Source organism: Chanos chanos, chromosome 8, assembly GCF_902362185.1.
Source record: "Chanos chanos chromosome 8, fChaCha1.1, whole genome shotgun sequence".
Lineage (NCBI taxonomy): Eukaryota > Metazoa > Chordata > Actinopteri > Gonorynchiformes > Chanidae > Chanos > Chanos chanos.
In genome coordinates this window covers 29,507,522-29,523,844 of record NC_044502.1, presented here as the reverse complement: position 1 = coordinate 29,523,844, position 16,323 = coordinate 29,507,522, and the positions used below count along the sequence as shown (strand labels likewise).

The window sequence follows — 16,323 nt, the reverse complement described above, 5'->3', positions numbered from 1 at the left end:
TTTTTTCTTTTTTTAACAGCATGTTTAGTTGTTGTTTGTTGCTTTGTTTAGCTTGGTTGAGTGCAGGTATGTTCTTGGTAGATTGTACATGTCAAAGACTTTATTCTCCCCTGAAAAAAAAAACACATTTTAATTTACAGCTACACGTTCAGTACAAAGAAATGAAAATGAAAGCTTTGTTGTGCGGTCCTGCTTTCTGTCTACATCCTCAGATTACCTACAGTAGTTTTTGGCATGTATTGTCATGGCTTCTTGGTGGCTAGATCCACTAGCACAAAACTTCATTTATACTCATTACCACCTCAGTATCACTGGCATGGACTGTGTACTTGCGTATGCAAAAAAACACAGCAAGGGATGAAGGGGATAAACAATCTACACCACATTACCCAGACTTCATAGCACTCATACATATTTGTCCAGTGTTAGATGAGTTATCAGTCCTTCAAAACAAACAGACTATCTTACAGCTATGATCCACAAATACTTTCTGTCAGCTGGTTAACATTAGCAGTCCTTTTGTGGCTTTACAGTTTATCAGAATGTGACATATCCCACTTACAGTTCATATGTACAGATCAGCCCCTCTGGTTGATTATTAGTATATTGTTTTAGTAGATGCTGATATTACGTGCACAAATGCTGTGTATCAGATGTATTGTTGTCCAACTATACTGAATACAAAGACACCTCTTATTTGCTTATCACAGTTTTACTATTGCCTCTTTTTAATTTTTTCTTTTTTTTTGAACATTTAAAACCTTTCTCGTGATCGTAGCAGTGAATAGTGTGGTGGGGGCAGGAAACACGTTTGCTAGTTTTCAGACTCTGTGCTTAAATCATCAACTTGGAACAGTAACTCAGAAAAGCTTTAACTTCCCATGTTCCAGCACTGTCTGTGGGCCGTTGATTAATAACTCTGTATGGGTTTAGAGAAAATTGCCTTCTCCCAGAATCCCTTGTGTCAAGTTGTATATCTCAGAGGAGGTGGAGTAGAACATGGAACTGGATGTTTGAGCAATGTCTTCACAAGAGCTTATAATAGGCACAATTTCTGCATGTCATCCCATATCATTAGTTTGCAGTTGGTCTCTGCGAATGATGAAGACTCCTGTGGAAGGCAGACTTTACCTAGCAACAGGCTCCAGGATATGTGCAAAAGCCAAAGTAAAGACAGAAGCTGGCACGGAGTATGCTGCCAATTCTGGTGGGTGGGCTTTGGAGTCTAGCGTCAGTTTGATACCCAGATGGCAAGAGAGGGACAGAGACAGAAACAGCGCAGCCAAATAGGACTTAGAGCCATCTGGGATGTGTGTGTGTGTGTGTGTGTGTGTGTGTGACTAGTCCTGAATATGTCATGTCATTGTGCTATGTATAGTTAAGAGGAGACATAAATGTAAATGATGAATAAGCATGGAGTGTTCATGAGTGCCACCAAGAATAGGACACCAACCCTTAATTATGTCCTCAGCCCTCAATTTACCTGTGTTTCTCACATAATATTTATCACATATTTATCACATCACATCCACTCCCAGTAACTTAGGCTTAGGCCACAATCCACATTTGCTTTTGGTAACAGGGTCTGCTAAAGGAATAAATGTAAATGTACTGTACATACAAATACACTATTTTCAATGTATAAAGTGAATAAGGTAACAGTGATTCAGTTGTCTGACAGTAATAAACTTCATCCGTTCCTGACCCATCAGTGAGACTTCATGTACCACAGTTCTTGACTTTATTGCTCTTGACCTTGAAAACTGCCTGACTTAGCCATTCACTAAGATGTGAGATTTAGTTTGACCCCTTGGTGGATGCTTAACCTTGTCACTGATTGAAAAAAAAAAATCTATATATCCAAGCAGTTCACTCTTGACACGTGACGATTCCCTTTTGATTACACGATCAGTGTGAGATGACAAAGAGAATGACAGTTTTATTGAGACACACTTGCCTTAAGCCAGCCTTGGAGAGCTTGGCTTCATGTGGCTTTTATTTTTCCTTTGCAAAGACATGCAGGGATGTGCTTTTATTTAGTGTAGAATCTACAACAAACAAATTCTGTCTGTTACAAAATGGTTTTTAGACCAACAAAAGTCCCAACAATACATATCTATTGATAAGGAAATAGGTGGAGAGGACTAATTTGAATCGGTTTCGAAAACCAAGTTAGATATCAAGTCCCATCATGGAGAGCAAAAAAACGGAAACAAAATCAAACAAAACACAAAACACCCTCCACAGAATAATCGGTTTGTTCATCAGTCATGGTATGTGAGCTTAACTTTGACAGACAGGCCAAATAAGGTCACCATGCAGTAAGAACAGGGACAAATACAATGTATAATACTTTGTAATGCTTAACATCCTATTGATTGAGCTTGGGAAAGTATTCCAATGTGCTCTCTGTTCAGTAATGCTTTAACCAGCACTTTATAATCAGATGCATTACTGCTGTGACTGAATGATTTAGTCCTGTGTTATCCATGCTCAATATGTCAAGTATGATATACGCCCGGACAAGTATCCAGCGCGTGACAGTATGTTTAGAGCAAACGGGCGCATTGACCTGTAATCTGCAGTTTTAAAATGAAATAAAAGTGTTATGACGGAATTACATATCACTTTTGAAATGTCATCCAGAAGTTTCTTGTTATGGCTCCACAGAAATCTTCCAGAGTGGCAGATGAATGTGGTCCAAATGAATGATGTCAAACAGATGTGATGTTCGTAGTGCAGCTCTCCATTCGCTCGCGAATGACAGTACTTTTCACACAAGCAGTCGCAGAGCAGTCGCAGAGCAGCTGTCAGATTTGACCGCATATCACGTGACATAACCTCTAGTGAGAAATCGGCTGTGGGACCTTATCCTCTATCAAATGACCATTTAAGTTGTGTTAAGTGATGCAGTGAGCGACAAAATGAGCTGGCCGACAGTGACTCATATACACAGCGCTCTAGATTAAGTTCAATCAACAGTAGCGGTTTGGTGGTAATTAGATCTTATACTTGAATTAAAGTAAAGATTCAACCATAGAAGAATAACTTAAGTAGGCTGATAGGGCAAGTCTCCCGTTAAAAAAACATAGTTATAGTATCTGACTTTTAATGCACTCAGGTTTTCAAAAGTACAATGTCAAAAAAAAGTAAAAATGCAGTTCATAAAATACGATCAAATTACGACCTTCTTGCCATTTGATGGTGAATTCGTGAAACCACTGATATCCTTATCTTGCGGTACACAAAGTAGGCATTGTTTTTGCACATCAACAAAGTTAAACTTTTTTTTTTTTAAGGGCAGGGATTGTCGTCTGTGCTGCTACTATTGGTGACAAACTCGCTTTCTCCCGTGCCATTTCAGTTTCTGCCACCGCTTTCACATTCGCCAGTCGATGCACTGGGGACGATGGGCACCTGCAAGGGCAAGCAGGCTACTGTACCTAGGGCTATGAGCTAGGCAAACCAATACACATGACTGTGCACCTGTTTCTGTAATGTACATCCGCATCTGCGATGCTAAAAATAGCCTGCGGCGGTGATAGTCCCACAGGTGTTCAGTTGGTTACCACATGGGGGAAAAAAAAGCATTTAATGACTGACCAAGCAAATTCAAACAAGCAACGACAGCTGTCAACAGGAATGTACTGGCATAGAAAGTATATCATTTCTTTACAGACGTAGCCGGGCGGAATGTTAACGTTAAGCGTACAAATCCGTTAATATTCTAGTTGAGTGCAGTGACAAAGTACCTTTACTTCATCACTTACCACCCCTGTCTATCACCCTGTTACAACCCTGCCTGACATACAGTTCATCTCTATCTGAAACTATTATCCAGCTAAGTGGTGTCTGGAACAAAAAGCAAAATTTACATTTTTTCAAGTTGTGTTTTACTGTAACACCCCACGTGGGGTTTCATGTTCTGTTTGCATCGTAGTGACTTCCTTGTTCCAATTGGTTAATTATTTGATAAGCCTGGGCGCCTGTTTCTGTTAATGTAGTCTACCTTTCCGGTTGTATGGATAGCCCTAGGTTTGTTCAGTTTGTTGTGTGGAAATTGTCCTTACTTGATGCCTGTGATAATCCTGAGAGATGTAAGTTTAAGAAAACCTTTTCTGAAGTCTGTCCTGAATCTTGAAAGTTTGCTGTGTATCCTGTGCCTGTTCTGTCCCCTGGTCAGTTGTATTCCCTAGTCATACCCTGTCAAAATAAATTCTTAGTTCATCTGTGAATGCATCCACTCTAACTTACAGTTCATGACATTTATGAGGAAAAAGAGGATTTGACATCTTTGTCCGTGTAGTTCAGTATGTTGCTGGCACCACTATCCAATCAGTAGATGCTTTTTCATAAGTCTAAAATTCCACATCTGTGACCAGCATCGTTGTGGAAAACGTGGTTTTCTGCAGTGTTGAATCAGCTTTGCTGGGTCTTCATGAGCTAACGTGTGTCTGTTGTATCATGGGTGAACTTCTCAAAGAGCCTTTGTTCTTGTTTGAAAGCATTTTCAGGCTTTGAATTCTCAGTCTTTGGACGATTTTGTTGTCTGTTGTGTACGTGGGTGTAAGGAGGCCCTCATGGTACATCGCACTATTCTTGTGACCTTTTGCTGTTTGTGGGTGTGAATATGTTTCAAAATATGTTTCTGACAGATTTCTCTGAGCAGTTTAAAAGCTGGCTAAAGTTTGCCTCAGGGCATTGTCCTAATGAGCTCAGTCGCTTAGCTGCTGAAAAAGGCCCAGATCCCACTTGATCTCTGGGAAAAGTTGATATCTGAGGAAACATTCATGAGTGGTAATTTTTTAAGTGTCATTCAAAGGGTTTCCCAGCGCAGTGTTTCCTAGGGGCCCACAGAACTGCACGATTTAGAATTTCACTGTTTTAACATGCCAGATTCAACTGATGAGCTAATTATCAAGCTCTTCATTATCTGAAGCAGATGTGTTAGAGCTCTTAAGTGTGTGTGTGTGGGGGAGGTGTATTTGAGCGACAACATTAATCAAGTCTTTCTGATAGCAGTGTCCATTCACTGTTGGATATTGTGTCATGTCCATGCTACTATTCCTGAAATCTGACCATCTGTCTGTAGGTGAAATTAAGGAGGCAGGAGGCATACAGGTGTTTGTTTATTCGGTTCTGTATGCTGTTTTATGTATCAGATTAGCTGACACTTGGAAGTCAACTGTGGTAATTCCCTGGGGTTCTGTATATTTTTGCAACTCACCATAACTCTAAGTGTAAAAACAACTGTGTGATTTTGCCTCTGTGGTTAATGTTAACTGCTCACTGTTCTCACAGGCCTCTGATTTCCAGGGTCCTGCTGTTGTGTGCAATTGCTTGTCAGTGTAGTCCACAGCAACAGAATATCTAAGAAGGGGAAAAGATTAGATAAGCAAAATTTATCAGTTGCAGTCCATTTTACATGTCGCGCTGCTGGTTCCGGTAGCTCAGTCAGCAGAGCTGTTCAGGTGAGAGAAAGTGAAAAGAGAGCGTACACACACGTATGTGTGTGTGTGTGTGTGTGTGTGTGTGTGTGTGTGTGTGTGTGTGTGTGTGTGGGTGGGGGGGGGGGGGGGGGGTGCTGCATTTGTTGTAGTTTTTTCGTGGTATTACAAAGATTGTAGTTTGTGCTGTATTCTGTCTAATTAGCAAGCATTATGACAGGCACGTCACAGTGCAATACACTAAACTAGCATTGGTAGAACCACAATGGAGCGAGTCATATGGAGCGAGTCATTGGCCCGCTGCCAAATCACATTAAGATAAAACAAAAATTTCAGTGGTGATCATCTGCAGCCAAGCCTAGGATGAGGAAGCAATAATTTTCATTTAATTGAAATCATAAATCAACGTCTGTGCTATTCAGGGAGCGATAAGTTGTTTGGACCAAAAAAAAAAAAAAAAAGCTTCGAAAAGCAAAAACCACTTTTCTTCAATTACACTCTCTTGTCTGTGTATTTAGTCTCAAATAGATTGTGCTGGCTCATGCCTTCTGCTATAAACCTATGCAGTCCGGCAGCGCTGGCCGTCCCTGTCGGGAGCTTTCGGAGGGTTTGGAACAGTTGATCTAGAGCAGCTCCGCTTCCTCAGGTGTCTCGGCCCGTTGCCTGTTTCTGTGGAACTGCTCTCTGGGCTTTTAGTGGTCACAGATGTTGTCGAATTGAATAGCTGGCAGCCTCCAGCATGTTAATTTGGGTTTCACGGCCCGAGCGGCAGAATCCGGTGGTGACGCTCGGAGCGTGGACAGGCGTGCAAACACCTGCTGGTAAGCGTGTCCTTACTGTCTTTTCTCTTTTAAAAGCATGCCCATATTGCTGTTTTGTTATGAAGTGTGGATTCATAGCATCTCTCCTCCTGGAAAGCCTGTCCCTATTGTCTATATTTTTCATGACAGTTGTGTCTTGACAGTCTTTTCTGATGAAGAGGGGATTTTGGGCTGAGGCTTTATGTATTGTCCTGCTCTTTGCTGCAGAGAGGGATTAAGGTTACTCTTAGAGGGTGAAGCTGCAGATGAGTCAGTATGCTATATAAAAACACGTATGGGTGAAATCGATTACTGGTAGATCTAAGTGAGGAGTCTGAGTGGTTTTAATAGAGTACGAAAAGGCAGCTGAACAGAAGTTTTGTGTTCCATATGTTCAATGTAGCATGTGTGTGTGTGTGTGTGTGTGTGTGTGTGTGTCTGTGTGTGTGTGCGTACATGTGTGTGACTGTAATGCTGGTTCTCCTAATGTTCTCTCATCCTCCTCCTCTCTTCAGCAGGCTCCTACCAACAGAACAGCGCCTACACAGGGAGCACTGGGCAAGGGCTGTCCTCTATCCGCTGCTTCCGCTGCCGTGAGGTCTGCAAGGGGGAGGTGGTGCGTGTGCAGAGCAGCCACTTCCATATTAAATGCTTCACCTGCCAAGGTAGGAACTGGACTCCTCCAACCAAACAAAGACTGACATAACCAGTGTTACCAAAAATCAGGGAGCTAATGACAGTGGATGGGACTTCTTGTCTGTGGTACGAGTGCAAGGCGCTCGGATGAAACTTTTTTTTTTTTAAATGTTGTTGATCTAAGCCAACTCAAAAAGCTTCATATTCATGTAAGACACTGGAGATTAGTTGAAAAATTTGGTCAGGTGTGGGTCCTGGAGAGGAGAGACTCGGGTGAAGTTTTTAGAAAACTGTACCATTAATTGGCAGTTTGTTTGTTTTCCTCTCCACCAAGCTGAAAACTTCCATTCTGACTGTGAATAAATGAAAAAGCCACAGAACACGCCAGAAACATCACAGAAAAAAAACCCCAAAAGGGACAGGTGAAGGGACCTGTCTGTTAATGACCACAGCCACAGAAAAGCCTTAAAGAAGGGAAAATCATGCAGAATAACAGTCTCAACTATCTTATTACTATTGCAAATTTGTTTTTCTTGGGTTACTCTTTTCTGCAGAGTCGTCCAAATCTCTTTTCACACATGAGGGAACAGAGTGACTGTTTCTGGTGGAGACTGGCTAGGTGGCTACTCTCTCTTCTTTTGTTTAGAGCCAATCTGCCAGGAGCTCACATGATCCTGTTTATTATGCAAGCTGTTGCTGTGGTAACCATGTTAAGGGGCTACCATGCCTTGGATGGTGTTTTCAGTAACAGTATGCAATGATCAATGGCATCCCATTTCACTAGCCCAGGAATACTGTGATTGGTGGGCTTCCAGCCTATCTATTCATATCCATCTCTGTACCTATATCTATATCCATTGCTTTCCATTGTTTGATCTTGCTACCTTCTCTCACCACATATTCAGCCCAGTTGTATTTCCTTATTTGTGTTTATTTGTTTTCTAATTTGTCCAAAACACAATAGAGGGAACTGTTGTTTCAGACCTGACTGCATTACTCTCTGTTCCTCTCAGACAGGCTCTAAGACTCACCGCTGGGTTTTCTCCTCATGTTTTTACAAATCCTCCTTATTTATTCACTTTTCCATTGCCTCCAAGATTCATGTTTTTTTTCTGTGAAGTGCTGTATTTGTCCTGTCAGTAGGGCATCAACAAGTTGTGTTGATCTGATCCTGCAAGACTTACAAGAAGCTTCACCTCTGTCCTGGTCCGAATGGTACTTAGACACACACACACACACACGTTCCTTTCTGTATAAAACTGAGGTGAGGGCAGCTCAGGTCTGGTTTGTTAGAGGGTGAGACCGATACAGAACTCTGTGAGCCAATTCAGAGCTGCCTCATGTCTTCAGGCAGAGTTAGCTTGACTTTCATACACTTTTGGCTTTCCTGAATAATTCAACTTTAATCCTTGACATTTTCAAATATAGTTTTTGTGTGCTGTTCTTTTCTTTTCTTCTTTTCACTTGCCTTTTGTGAGGTGGTGGTGTTGAGCTAATGTGGAGGCTGCTGCTGAGGAAACTGTAACGAAACACAAAAGCATTTTTTCTGGGCACTGTTCTTCTGGGCTGAAACATTTTTGAAGGCTTTGTGAGTCATTTTGTGCCGCTGCTGTTTTTGTTTGTGTGGACGCATAAGGGACGCATCCAAACCAGTGTAGAACGCTAGAACCCCATCAAGCCGGGCACAAACAATGCAGAGAACAAAACAAGCAATTGAAGGCTTGCTTGACAGCTCAAATCCTTAGTACTGTACTAAAAAAAAGGAGGGGGGGGGGGTGAACGCTCGTCCTAGAAAATTAGATACGCTCGCAGAACTTTTTTGTCCAGCCATAATTTAATAAACTTTATTTAACTTGACAAGAGTTTTTCAGGAGGCCCGGGATTGGCCGAATCAGGCATAGCAGTGTAAAGTTGAAACAATAACAGGTACACACTGGACCTCTAAAAATGCAGTTATGCATCACTTAAGTAGGACAGAGGCATGTTCTTGAGTGTTCAAAGTGTATTTCCAAAAAACGTGTTCCAAATTTACCTTCATATAGTGTACTTCTCACTGTTATGCTTGTAATATTGTGGCAAACTTAAGTGCTAATACACCTTTTGTCCTCTCTGGCAAACTGCTTATTGTTTGACTGAATGACATACTGTACCTGTAATATGGTAGGAGGGGAAGTACATAATTCGCAGGGACAGCTACATTCACAGTGCACAGATAACATTCAACGATCACACGAATTAATCAACACAACACAAAGACTAGATGATGAATGATACTCGTACACTTCTACTAGACACAAATGGAAACATAAACTGAACAATAAAGAACACCAGGGCTAAGCAACAGTCCACTGCTCCAAGGCATGCAGGGAAGCTCTGCCCATCTACCCCCAACACGCTACAGTACTCCCCTTTGTCTACTCTAGTACACATAAAGATGTAGATAGTATGTTAATATATAGTCAAGGTACACTGAATCACTGCTCAAATCCATTGTCTTTTGGGGTTAAAATTAGGAACAATATAATGGCAATTAAGTACACTGTTGTCTAAAGACTGCCTTTTTACCTCCTTTGCTTCAAATAAAATGCACTACATGTGCATTCAGTTGTATAGCTTGAGTGTATGTATGGCATGAAACGAGTAAAAAGTGAATGGAAAAAATGCATTAAACTTTCCATCTAAAACACTTTATTTAAAAGAAATGCAAAAATATGACCTAAACCTGCTTGGCCACTCAGTTAAAATTTGCCCCGGCCAAACAAAAAACCAAAACAGGCAAGCAAAAGATTTAATAAGCATGTATCCCCAAAGTTAAAAGTCAAATTGAAAATATTTTGTTTCCTAATGTATCTTGTAGCAGTAGACTAAAACTGATCATTTAAAATTGTTTAAATGAGCTTTAACATTTAAACTGTATGTAATTAAAATACGTAAAATTAAAAATACTTTGATTACTCTTTGGATGCTTCAAATATACTGCTCACATATTTAAGTATACTTCTTTTTCACAAGGGTATACTGGCTGTAAGTCGAAAAAAGCAAGTCAAAGGAGTAACATGGAGGCCTAAACGCCCCGAACCACTGTTACAACAGCAGGTGAAAGTGCAAAGTGACTGAATGTGTGCAAGTTACCTCACCCCTGAGAAGTCGTTGAGTCAGCCACCTATTAAACCCAGTCAGCAGCTTACACGAGTGGATCTGATACACAGAGGGCAGCCCCAAAGACTGACGCCAGGAATATGCCAACTAATGCCATAATTGGTAGTCAGTGTTGGGTTTGTGTTGAAAATCATTACAACATTATATCACAAAGGTTATGTCAGCTGTACCAGTGTTATATATTTCTGTGTAATTGTACATTTCATACAGTTCTTTCTTTCTTTCTTTCTTTCTTTCTTTCTTTCTTTCTTTCTCTTTTTTTAAATGAGAGGCAGTGTTTTCATTAACATTGTCACAGCAGTTTTAACTAAAAGTCAGAGGAAACACTCTTCCTCTCAGACATTGACGTTCTGTTTAATCGAAATCCGGCACTTTTCCCAGATCTTGTGTTCAGTGATAAACTGGCTGACCAGTTTTTCAACTTCAGTCTTATCCGTTTTTATTCCTGAAGCTTCCTGTCGGACATAGCATTTTGAAAACCAAAAGAAAAGAAAAAGTTTTGGCAATAAAACTTTGAGCAAATATGCTTGCGTACAGTTCAGGGATTGGGCTAATCCAAAAAAAGAGAGAGATAAACAAGGGACATATTATGAAGACTGAGCCAATTTCCAGCTACAAATTCCCATTACGACCAACTGCTGAAGGAAGCCGGTGTGGCACTGGAGGAAAGAGCTGTTAGCTGATGGAAATACAGGCTGGACTGGAACAGATTTCTCTCTGACTCTGTGGCTATGAGGTGCCAGGGATGGGGAGTTTATTACTCACCTGTGAAGGAAAGGTAAATGAACAGTTCACAGCCTGTGGCTGTTTGAACAGATCAGAGGAGCCTGTGGCCAGCAGATGTGTTCCTGCAGATTACAGCTGTAATTACACACACACGCACATGTACACACACACACACACACCATGTTTACACCCCCCCCACCCATCTGGATTGTGCATCTTTCAGGAGTCACCAGTAGATACATGTAACTGTCCAATGTTTCTCAGTGGATGCATTGTTCATGTCAGTGTTTACGCTTTCATGATTATATTACTAAATATTTAACCCTTTAAATGGCATGTGATGTTCAACATAGAAAATAACTTTGTAAATCTAAATGAATAAATATAAATGACAGATTGAACTTTGCAGGGACTGAATGACAGATTTCAATGGGAACTCATTTTGATGTAACACAGCTAGAAATGAAAAGCTTTTGGACTAATTATAACCATTCGTCAAAAGAAGATGTCAATGTATCTAATGCTACATGATTTCAGTCTTGTATAGACAAAAACAACAGTGAGTCTCGGTCCATCTCTTGGACAGCTTTCTGTCTTACTCTGTAACCTCCTAAGAATTTATCTCTTTGACTTATAATGCTTCACCCGGAGACAGATCCAGAAACGCTGTTCTCTTATTGTAGATGACAATGATGAAATGGACCTTGTCACGTAGCGAAACTGAGCCGTTGTTTTTTGTGGCGCTCTTTGAAGAGGCTTTCATGCTTTCACCATTAGAAATGTTCATTAGTCTGATGCAGTGAGAATTTGTTGGAGATAAAAGAACCCAGCATACAGTCTAAGCTGGATTAAGGTGTTTATACAGAGTGTACCCCATTAGTTTAATCTTAATACCCCCACAGAGAGAAAGATCCTGTAGTGTGTTTTTCCCTCCTCTTTTTAAATGATGAACTGATGGTACGGTAAACCAGAGAGAGAGAGCGTGAGAGAAAGAGAGAGAGAGAAATAGGGAGCTCCAGGAGTGATGGTGAAAAATTGCTACTCATTACTGATGTTTGTACAGAGAGTGCCTTGATATGCTGTAACTGTAAATTTCAGGCTGCTCACGTAATTCAGTTTCAAGGCGCCGCTGTTCAGTCTGTGCTTTACCGTCCTACATGGGACCAGAGAGTTTAAGGGGAGGTGATCCAAATCTGCCCCCCCTCCCCCCCCTCTGTTGCACTGTCGCTGATCTCAGCAGTGAATGCTTTCCTTTAATACTGGCTGTAGCCCCTAGGGCAACAGATCCAAACAGCTTTTTAATTGCCACAGGGGTGCTCTTGTGATCTTGTACGCTCTCTCTCTCTCTCTCTCTCTCTCTCCCCCTCTCTTTCTGTTTCCTGTTTAGCGTTTCAGAGATATAGCAGGCCAGTTGCATTAATGGAGGCTTTGAGGTTTGTTTTATGATAGACAGTACAGATTCAGTTAATGCAGATATAAGTAGAAATTGGGTAATGGATGAGTTAAATGCTGAGGAAATGGAAGCTAGACAGAGAGTGTCTCTTGTGTCTCTCCTCTAGACACACACACACACACACACACACGCATACACACATATTGCTTCTCAGCATGACTGCAAAAATTAGTGAAGAGCAGACACGCATCTAAATAGAGATGCTTAGGTACACTGGGCCGTCTCCTGTTCTGTGCTTCTCTTTTGTGCGTGTATGTGTGTGTGTTTGTGTGTGTACATGTGGATGTTTTCACCTTCCTCTATCATGTCTTGTGACCTTGTATCTTGTGACCTTCTTCTGTCAGACAGGGTGTCTCCATATTTTGTATCTTACACTTGACATGGCATATTGAGTAAATTTTTAACACATTGGTCATATTGACTGAGGAGAACTCGGTTCTGTTAATATGTATTGTACTGTATTGTATTGGTGCAGTACAAACTTTTGTTGTATGGTTCATTAAGGTTGTTCATTGGTTGCCAACTCATTTTGAGATCACAGGAAATACCGTAGAGTTACTGCTGCAAAGCAGCAGGACATAGATCAATCTTGTTCATTATCCAGGGTAAATGGATATAGCTGGTCATTTAATGGGAACCAGTCCATTTAAAAAGGGATCTTATGGATGGTGGTTGAGAGCACACTTCATTACAGTGAGTGGTCTGAGCTTGGCTGATGTCTCTGTGCAGTGCGGGTATTGATTGTCTGTGAGGTTGAGGGAATAATGGAACGCGTTAAAACATGAGACTGACTTACGAGCTCATTTACACAAACACCGCCACGCTCAGTCCCTCATGTTCACACACCCGCTCCCGCCGGACACTAGGTTCTGACCCGGCTCGGCTTGGTACGGAAACCAGCTGCTCCCAAGCATGATTTGTCCTGTGGCTTAAATCATATTTGGACCTCTCTCTCTGCATACATCAAATGGCCATGTCCGCATGCTGAATTTATGGATTTCGTTGTCTGGGGCAAAGTATTGAAAAAAGACAGAGGCAGTTAATCCGTGTAGTTACCTCAGACTTCACAAGGTAGAGTGATGTTAGATGACCGGTTGTCATGGTAATCCTGCCTAGCAAGGATCTTATCACTAAGCTAGATAGAGAGCACATTAAGCTCTGTGTGTGTGTGTGTGTGTGTGTGTGTGCGCGTGTGTGTGTGCGTGTGCGTGTGTGTGTCTGTGTGTGTGTGCTCGTTCCGCAATATATAGGCGCAGGTTTCCCAACTTAGTCATGTCTCACACACACACACACACCAGACACACACACAAACATACACACACACATGCTCTCTCTAGCAGATTTGAGATACATGGTCAGGTTTATGCTTTTGGTGATAGTTCAGTAGGACTGGGAGGACATTAATATACCCTGTTGTCAGAGTCAGCATTCACACTTAAAGGAGAAATCAAATGGAAGGGGTGTTATGAACGGCAAACTTAAATTAAACATTCGACACATTAATTTATGTTAATCTGCAAACTGAGTCAGATTTACCATGTAATATCATGTCTGTTAGTTTTTCTTACCTGGTTCGCTGAGCTAAATGTGAAATCTTTGGAAACATTGATCTTGTTCAAACAAGTCTCTCTGATGGAGAATGCCTGTCTTAGTTTTGAACCTATCCTGCGGGTAATAGCAACACCTGTAATTACATCAAAGAAAAATGAACTGCGAAAAATTTAGACTTGTAATAGAAGAAGACCAATTAGGTGTTTTGACTGAGTACCATTGACAGACTGGTGGATCCCTCGGGCAAGCGTACCTTTGTGACAAACACGATGCCAAAGTGATCAGTACCTGCTCTGCACCCAATCAGCTTGTCTCGTTCCCTGTAATGACGGGCAGATTAAATGCAAATGAGTTTTGAGCCCCTCTGCCGAGATCTGTTTGTAACGCTGTGGAGACGTGTCTGGGCAGAGAAAAACGAAACCTGCTTTGGTGCGTAGTTTAGTCCCATTGGCGATCGCCGGGACTGAACCTCGGTTCACTGGGGTCGCGGGGTTAATGAAACAATGGCATTCATGGGATAACTGGTTAGAAGATTGAGTGCAGGCTGTCTTGCATTGACTAATGGTCAGAATCTGGCTGGCATTTCTGTTGTTGACCTCAGAATCTACATATGTACCTCTGACATCACGTCACATGTTGCTTTACTGTGAAAGAAAGTCGGCACCAAAATTTACTGTGGTGTTAAGTTTTGGAACATCAAAACTGTCTTAGGTGGTTGGACCAGAACTCCATTGTCACTAAAAGTGCATTAGTAATAATGTAAGTTTTTAGCTTTGGGTCAATGCCCGTGGAGATATCAGTTAATGTAGGTATAAGTAGAAATGCTGGCAAAATGGAAGCAATAATTAATTTTCACTTCCATATGCCACAGCACATAGTTGCTGTAGTGTTACTAAAGAAAGTTAAAAGGTCTCAGGTGGTTGTTACTGAAATCCACTGTCATTAAAACTGTTTAGAGGTATATGTGAAATTAGGAACTCTTGAATCAAGCTCATAGTTTGGCCCATATTACAGTTTCCACATCTTAACCCATTTACTCCAAAACATGCAGCAGTAATAAAACAGTAATAAAAAGTTATTTTTGTTTAAAAAAAAAAAAATACAGGTAACCTCTGTAACATTGGCAATTAGCAGAGAAAGGGAGAACAGCTAGTTTCTGCCTCAGTCTCTCTCTGAGACAAATGTGAGAACAGCTAGTTTCTGCCTCAGTCTCTCTCTGAGACAAATGTGAGAACAGCTAGTTTCTGCCTCAGTCTCTCTCTGAGACAAACGTGAGAACAGCTAGTTTCTGCCTCAGTCTCTCTCTGAGACAAACATGAGAACAGCTAGTTTCTGCCTCAGTCTCTCTCTGAGACAAGCGTGAGAACAGCTAGTTTCTGCCTCAATCTCTCTGAGACAAATGTGAGAACAGAGACTTCCCTGCCTAAATGCAGTCCTACCCTCTGTCAGTCACGGCACACTCTGACAGTGACGGCAGTTGAGTACTTCAAAGGAACAGAGTAATACAGGGAATGTGTGCCGGACAGACAATGACTGTGATCTGATACTGCTGTTAACCGTTTTATTGTGAATGTTTAAAAAAGAGTCTGTTGCCTGTTTTAAATCTGTTATAGATGGACATTCTGTGCTGCAGCTAAAAGCTAAGCTGCACAAGCGTAGTTTAGAGGACTCCCCTCTGTTTTTTCTTTTCATAGCATTAACAGTGCAGGCTAATGTGTTAAACATTACACCTGAGCATTGCCACTGCCTCCCTAATGAAATTCTATTGATCAGTTTGTGCATGTGGCTTTAACTGCCAGCTATTACAGGGGAGCTGGAGTCACCTGTTTAGACTCTCAGTGCTCCATGGTGAGAGGAGAGGAGAGGAGATGTGTGGGCTTCAGTGCCAGAGGTGTATGAGTGTTTCATTAGCCCATTACACTAATCAGTGCTACTTGTTCACTGTGTTAATAAGGCCTGATCAGGTCCAACAGAACGAGTGCCATTGAGAGAGACTATGGGGACGGGGCCATGGTACTGTTGTGGCACGTGCTTCAACAACAAAGAGAAAGCATATCATCTCTGTCGTCTCTTACTCGCTCTCTCTTTATCTCTTTCTCTTGCTCTCTCTCTCTCTCTCTCTCTCTCTCTCTCTCTTTCTCATGGACATGCATAACACATACACTCACCTGTGTGCAATTCTCTATGTTTCTAATTACCACTTCCACAATTTAAAAGATGGCCCAGGCGAATTCCCATCCCTATGGCCTTGTTTGATTTGCTTTGCTGCTGTTTGCATGCGTTTATCTGTGAGCATGTTAGCTTGTGTCTGTTAATCGTGGTAAATGAGTGTATTGGAGTGTAACAAGGAGTCGCGATACACACCTGCCTATCATTACCTCCACAGTTTGAATTTTCCATCAAATTTCCCTGAAAATTTCCCTGTTTGCAAAACCAGTCGTTTGTCTGGGCATTAGAGTTCTTTCACTGTTCACTATTTGAGCAGCCAGACAGCTCTTTCTCTTCTCTCTCTAGCTTTTTTTTTTTCTCTCTCTCTTTTTCTGTGACAACT

At 41.4% G+C, this 16,323-nt stretch overlaps 1 protein-coding gene across 1 annotated transcript in view; it reads left to right on the top strand.

The window, feature by feature from the left end:
- Positions 1 to 1,101: 1,101 nt before the first annotated feature.
- LOC115819548 (actin-binding LIM protein 3-like) overlaps positions 1,102 to 16,323 on the top strand; it is a 41,427-nt gene continuing 26,205 nt past the window's right edge. The window contains exons 1-3 of the mRNA XM_030783056.1: positions 1,102 to 1,230; positions 6,075 to 6,108; positions 6,811 to 6,912. Of these exons, the coding sequence (XP_030638916.1) occupies positions 1,102 to 1,230; positions 6,075 to 6,108; positions 6,811 to 6,912 (265 nt within the window). The remainder of the gene's footprint in view (positions 1,231 to 6,074; positions 6,109 to 6,810; positions 6,913 to 16,323) is intronic.